This window comes from Thalassophryne amazonica, chromosome 22 (assembly GCF_902500255.1).
Source record: "Thalassophryne amazonica chromosome 22, fThaAma1.1, whole genome shotgun sequence".
Classification (NCBI taxonomy): domain Eukaryota; kingdom Metazoa; phylum Chordata; class Actinopteri; order Batrachoidiformes; family Batrachoididae; genus Thalassophryne; species Thalassophryne amazonica.
Window position 1 is genome coordinate 20,530,545 of NC_047124.1, and position 6,000 is coordinate 20,536,544.

At 44.8% G+C, this 6,000-nt stretch overlaps 1 protein-coding gene across 5 annotated transcripts in view; it reads right to left on the reverse strand.

Annotated features, from left to right (window-relative positions):
• Positions 1 to 5,508, reverse strand: part of celsr1a (cadherin EGF LAG seven-pass G-type receptor 1a) — a 148,603-nt gene extending 143,095 nt beyond the window's left edge. For all 5 annotated transcript variants that reach the window (XM_034163603.1, XM_034163601.1, XM_034163602.1 and 2 more), the window contains exon 1: positions 1,667 to 5,508. In XM_034163603.1, the coding sequence (XP_034019494.1) occupies positions 1,667 to 5,210 (3,544 nt within the window). In that variant the 5' untranslated portion in view covers positions 5,211 to 5,508. The remainder of the gene's footprint in view (positions 1 to 1,666) is intronic.
• Positions 5,509 to 6,000: the final 492 nt, after the last annotated feature.

Here is a 6,000-nt window from a genome sequence, read left to right on the forward strand (position 1 = left end):
AAGATGGAATTTGGTGTAAATAATATTAAATCAACAATTTATTGAGCCTTCCAGCCAACTGCTTCACCAAAAGCTTCAATACTTGAAGTTACAGTTAATAGCTCATTACAGACAACTGACATCTACTGGTCAAATAATGTATAGCACACTTACTATGATATTACAAACTGGAAGCCACATACAACAATTTGTGTAGACGCGTAACAACAAACAATAGTTATAATTATTGACTAGATTGATTCAGGAGGTCTGACTGTTGGGGAGGTGATGCTTGAAAGGTAAAAGCGATGGGTTAAAACCAAAGTATCAGATCGAGAGAAAAAAATCACTAAGGACTCTCTGTGTGCAGTTGAGCAGCTTGCATGGCAGCACAGCAACATCGGTGTGAATGGGTGAATGTGGTGCATCATTGCAAAGCGCTTTGTGCACTTCAGATGGAAAAGCACTATGGAAATGCACTCCATTTCCCATTTCTGTCGATAGAGACATAAACATCTTTTGTTTTATTTTCATAAGAACTGAAAATTTGATTTTTTTTTTTCTAATTTAATTTTGTAAATTTTACTTAATATATCTCCGCAACCCGATCCCGGATTGATTAAGTGGTTGAAGAAGATGAGCGTGTGTAGGTAATAAATGTGGACATGACTGGAGTAATGGGGTGGGAATGTGGGCGTGCACTTTTGAGAACTACCCTGCATTGTCGCTCATTTGCATTCCAGCTCTTTTGATATTTCTAACATTCTTTTGCATGAACTTAAATACAGCAAAATAGCAAAAGGGTGACTAAGAAAGAGGGGGAGATGAAGCCACGTTGGGTTGCTTGCCAGTACTTGGGGTTAACGTGCAAATAAATGTGGAGAAAGGAAAAAAAAAAGTCAGATGGTTGAGCAGGCATCTGTCAACAGGTGACGGGGTAGTTGTTCTGTCAGATTTATCCTGCCTGTCCAACAGCCTGATTAATGTCACGCTACTTTCTTGCTGAGTGCATGTGTGTGTGCGCGTGTATACACTCGCACTAGCTGTAACTCTGCCAGTGTATCTAAATGCCCAAGTGTTTGCGTTTGTCTTATCTTGAAACTAAAAGAACAACCTTGCCTCTGGACCGAGACAAGGAGCAACAAAAACAGTCTTATGGCACAGAATTCCATCTCGACTACACAATCCGTAGAATCAGATTGGCCAAAAAAAAAAAAAAAAAAAACGCAATGTAACTCCAAAAATGTGATAAATTCATTGGCCACATCTTGCCCCAAGATGCACCTCAAAGTTAAAAGGTGCACCTCAAAGTTAGTATTCCATACGTGCACCAAAGGTGGGAATGCACAATACCTGAAACGCAACGTGCAATGCAAACAACACAATTTATCACCAAAATGGCACAAAAGCAGCACAACCGGATTCTAGTTTGAGCCTGCAGCAAACACTCACTCAGCATACAGTATAGTCAACACTACAGCTCAAGCCTGCCCTTGGATTCTTGTCAAAACACAACTTTCGATATTGACTCTACAACGAGATGATACACCATCAACTGGGACTCAGATTTCCATAGGCTGGGGTGGGGGGTGGGGGGTCTTGTTTGCATGTACTGACTGACAAATGTAACCAGGGTGAATGGTGAACGCTTTTAAAAACTAAAAGGATTTTGTTTTGTTTAGCTTACCTGTGACGGAAATGGTCATGGGTGCTTCCAAAGGTCGGTCATTATCCAAGTCCCTGCTAAGCCTCAGATCTCCAGTCTTCTCATTCAACAGCAGTAGATTGAGGTCGTTTCCAGACTCAAACTTATAGTGTAATTTATCCGACACATCAGGGTCATGAGCCGGTACCTTCCCTATTATCCCAGATGGAAAAATGTTGGACTTGTTAGTGACGTAGTTGTTGAAGATGATCTCAAAGTTCTGCAGCACTGGTGTATTATCGTTCATGTCAATCAGGCGGATGTGCACAGTGGCTCGACTCACTAGAGGAGCCGAGGTGGCCTGAACCACGATAACATACTCTGTTCTTGTCTCGTAGTCCAGGTCTATGAGTGCGGTGAGGTCACCATTGAAAAAGTCCAATTGGAAAACTTCTGGACTATTTCCTTCAACAATCTGGTACATGATCTGAGCATTAGTGCCCTCATCTGGGTCAGTTGCAGAGATCCGTGCCACAATGGACCCCACTGGACTATTCTCCTCCACATTAATGAAGAGTTCATCCTTTTCAAACACTGGAGGATTGTCATTTATGTCTTGGACTGCCACGTGAATGGACACAGCCGCTTTCATTGGAGGAACCCCGTTATCCACAGCAAAAGCCTTCAGGTTGTAAACGGGGACATTCTCGCGGTCCAGTTTACGAGCAGTTCTGATGATACCAGAGTACTTCTCGATGTAGAAATCGCCCTCTCCGTCATCACCGCCCTGAAATGTGTAGCTCAACCTGCCATTTGGTCCAGAATCCCTGTCCGAAGCAGAGATCTGGAGAACGCTGGTGTAGACAGGTGCATCTTCAAATACAGCCCCCTGGTACAGATCCCTGAGGAACTGAGGGGCATTATCATTGGCATCAAGAATAATTATCTCCACGTAAGTGGTATCAGATTTCTGAGGGATGCCGTTGTCTCTGGCAATGATAGCTAATGTGTAGGAGGCCTGGTCTTCATAATCAACCTGCATTTGCGTTGTTATGGTACCTGTATCCGGATCTATTTTAAACTGTGGAACATTGTCTTCCATGACATACGTGATACGAGCATTTTCCCCTGTGTCCTCATCGATCGCACTGATTACTACCACAGTGGAGCCCACAGGTTGGTCCTCACTCAAATACGCCTGGTAATTGGCATTTTGGAAGACAGGGCGATGCGTGTTGGCATCCGTCACATTGATGAATACCTGTGCTGTGTCATGTCGTGTTCCATCAGTTGCAGTGATAGTCAGGACATACTGTCGTTCCTGTTTATAGTCCAGAGGGAGGGCTAAGGTAATGAGGCCTCCACCGCTCTGGCTAGTGATTGCAAAGCGGTTCCTAGTGTTACCACTGGAGATCTGATAGGTCACCACACTGTTTACGTCTCTATCCACCGCCGTCACTGTCAACACACTCGTCCCCACCATGGCATCTTCATTGATCTTCAGCGAATAGGTCTTTTCTGTGAATGTGGGCACATTGTCATTCACATCAAGCACTGTGATGCTAACACTGGCCGAGGATGACATCACAGATATCCCGTGATCTCTGGCCTCCACACCAAAGGTGTAGAACTCTGTAGTCTCCCTGTCTAGCTCGGTGCTCACTGTAATCCAGCCTGTGCCGTTGTTGATGGTAAAAGGAAAACCGGGGGTAGTATCCGTTAGTCGGTATTCCAAAAGGGCATTTTCTCCTGAATCACTATCAATCGCTTGGATGTGGATCACAGAGTAACCAATGGCCACATTTTCCAAAACAGTAGCCTGGAAAGGAGTACTAACAAACATCGGGGTGTTGTCATTTACATCCACCACCTGCACCACCACCAACCCCGTCCCATTTATCAATGGAGGCCTTCCACCATCCTGAGCTTTGATCCTCAAATTATACTCTCGAATCATCTCATAGTCCAGGGGATTGATTACATCGATTACACCAGTGGGGGAGTGGATGTAGAACTGCCCTCGAACATTCCCACTGATGATACTGTACTGAACTTTTGCATTGTTCCCTTCATCTTTGTCAGTAGCCTCCACCTGAATCACTTTGGTATTGACAGCCACATTTTCTGGAATTTGTACAACATATTTCTTCTCACTGAACTGTGGGTAGTTGTCGTTCTCGTCCTCCACAGTGATATGGACGGTGGCAGTAATACTGCGCGGACCTGGGTCTTTACCCTGGTCATTGGCTTCAACAATCAGCTGGTAGTGGGCCATGGTCTCCCTATCGGGCCGCTCCCTGATTCTAACCAGGCCATTCCGGGGATCAATTTCAAACACAGTGTTAACCCCATCATCATTCAAAATTTTATAAATCATGTTGGCATTTGAAGGAGCATCTCCATCTGTTGCCCGAATTGTCATCACTTCAAAGCCAACTTCCACATTCTCCCGAATGCTAACACGATATTCGGTTTGCTCAAACACCGGGCTATGGTCATTAGTGTCACTCACAGTGATGGTGAGGTACGAAACATCAGACTTTTTAGGGGTGCCATTGTCAGACACTGTGACTTTAAAAACATGGGTGTCTTTGACTTCTCTATCTAGCATCTGGAGTGTTGTTACGGCCCCCGTCTGAGAGTCGATGCTGAAAAAGTCACTGGACCTGCTGTCAAAGATGGCTTCAATGGTGTACTCCAGCCTCCCTGCCTCTCCGTCATTTGGGTCAGTTGCCTTCAGGGTGATGACCTGGGTACCTGCTGGCTCATTCTCAGGCACTGACACCTGATAGCTTGGGAGCTGGAACTTCGGTTGACTGTTGGCGTTTCGCTTCCATCTCCGGGCCAATTTACCACCCATTCTCTGAACCTCTTGCGATAAAGTTACATGTTTGGGTACTTCAACAAATATCAGGGTCAGATGCACCAAGACCTGTTGTCTTGAAGAGTTGTGTAAGACGCAGTGCAAATTCATCTCTGGCTGCCTAATGTCATCTGAGCATAAGTCATTAGCCAAGAACAAATGCCCATGCCTGAATACTGCGGCAAAGTCTTTTCCTGCACACACAGTGTCCAAAAAGGCAAAGTTCCACGTGAAAGCAGGTAAAACTTCTCTTACATTCAAAAGCACTTTACCTGCTGGTAAGCAGGAAGCTGTTTCAAGCTTTGAAAGATGATTAAGGTGAATGTCGGGATCACTCATTTTCCTTCTTTTATATTTGATAAAGCAGTCCTGGCCGTGGACAAACACGTTAAAACGCGTTGTTATAACGTCTCCAGCACCCAAGGAACCTGTTTGGAAATAAACAGGCGCCGGGTTGCTCGGTGCGTGCGCGCACTGAACTTTTTGGAGCAGGCGGACGGCACCTCCGCGCCTCTCCACTTGGAAGAAGTTCTGAACGAACTTGGGAGATAAACTTCTATCGATTTTATATGTCCATCCGGGGCCAAGAGACAGGTTTGCCACGAGCGTCCCGGGCTGTAAGGTCTTCGAAAGGTGGATCTCCAGACACGTCGCGAGCGGCGCGCAGAACAGGACGCAGATCCAAATCCAGAGATCCATGCTGGGAATCCTGCTCTGTTCCATTCAGGATTGACCCCCAAAACACCTCCACGAAAGTGTTAACTCTCCCTCTCCCAGCGCAGGGTTTTACTTTTCTGCCTCATCGTGAAGTTTTTAACGCAGGAAAAGTCGCCCGGTGTCCATGGTGTGTATCCAGAGCGCGCGGCGGCCGCCTTAACGCACGCACAGTTTAAATGAGCACAAAATGGCTCCGTGCCTCCTCCTTCTCCTCCTCGCAGACTTATTACCATAAACCTGCTGTGATCCCTCTCTGGGACGCTTTCGCAGGGGGGCTCTTTCCTCTCTCCCTCTTTCTCTCATGGAGATTGAAGGAAGTGGCGCAGATCAGTGCGCACAAGCGCATTGTTATGACAATTTGGTGAAATTCCTAATGCGCTTTCGAGGGTCTCTCCTTCTGTAAAATTTAGGAAAAAACTACTTTGCTCTGATCTAACTTAATTTTTAAAAATAAAAGGATAAAGAACATCTGCGTGCGTCATCATCCCCAAATTCAAACGTATTGAATGAAATGTAACTTGTGAATGAAAGCCACATTTTAGATCAGGTGAGTTGTTCTTCACCTCTCTGACATAAGTTTGGAGATGTTCAATGAAATTGTTGTTTTATGAAAGCATATTAAATAAATATTTCTTCTTTCAATCACTTTTTCTAACTTTTACAAAGAAATCAATGTAAACTTGTACATCAACTTACACAAGACACACTCAAAAAAGATAAACCTCACTATTGCTGGTGTTAAAGAATCCTCTTTTGTTGTTGGATTTACCAAACAAATTTGTTTTTAAAGATGTAA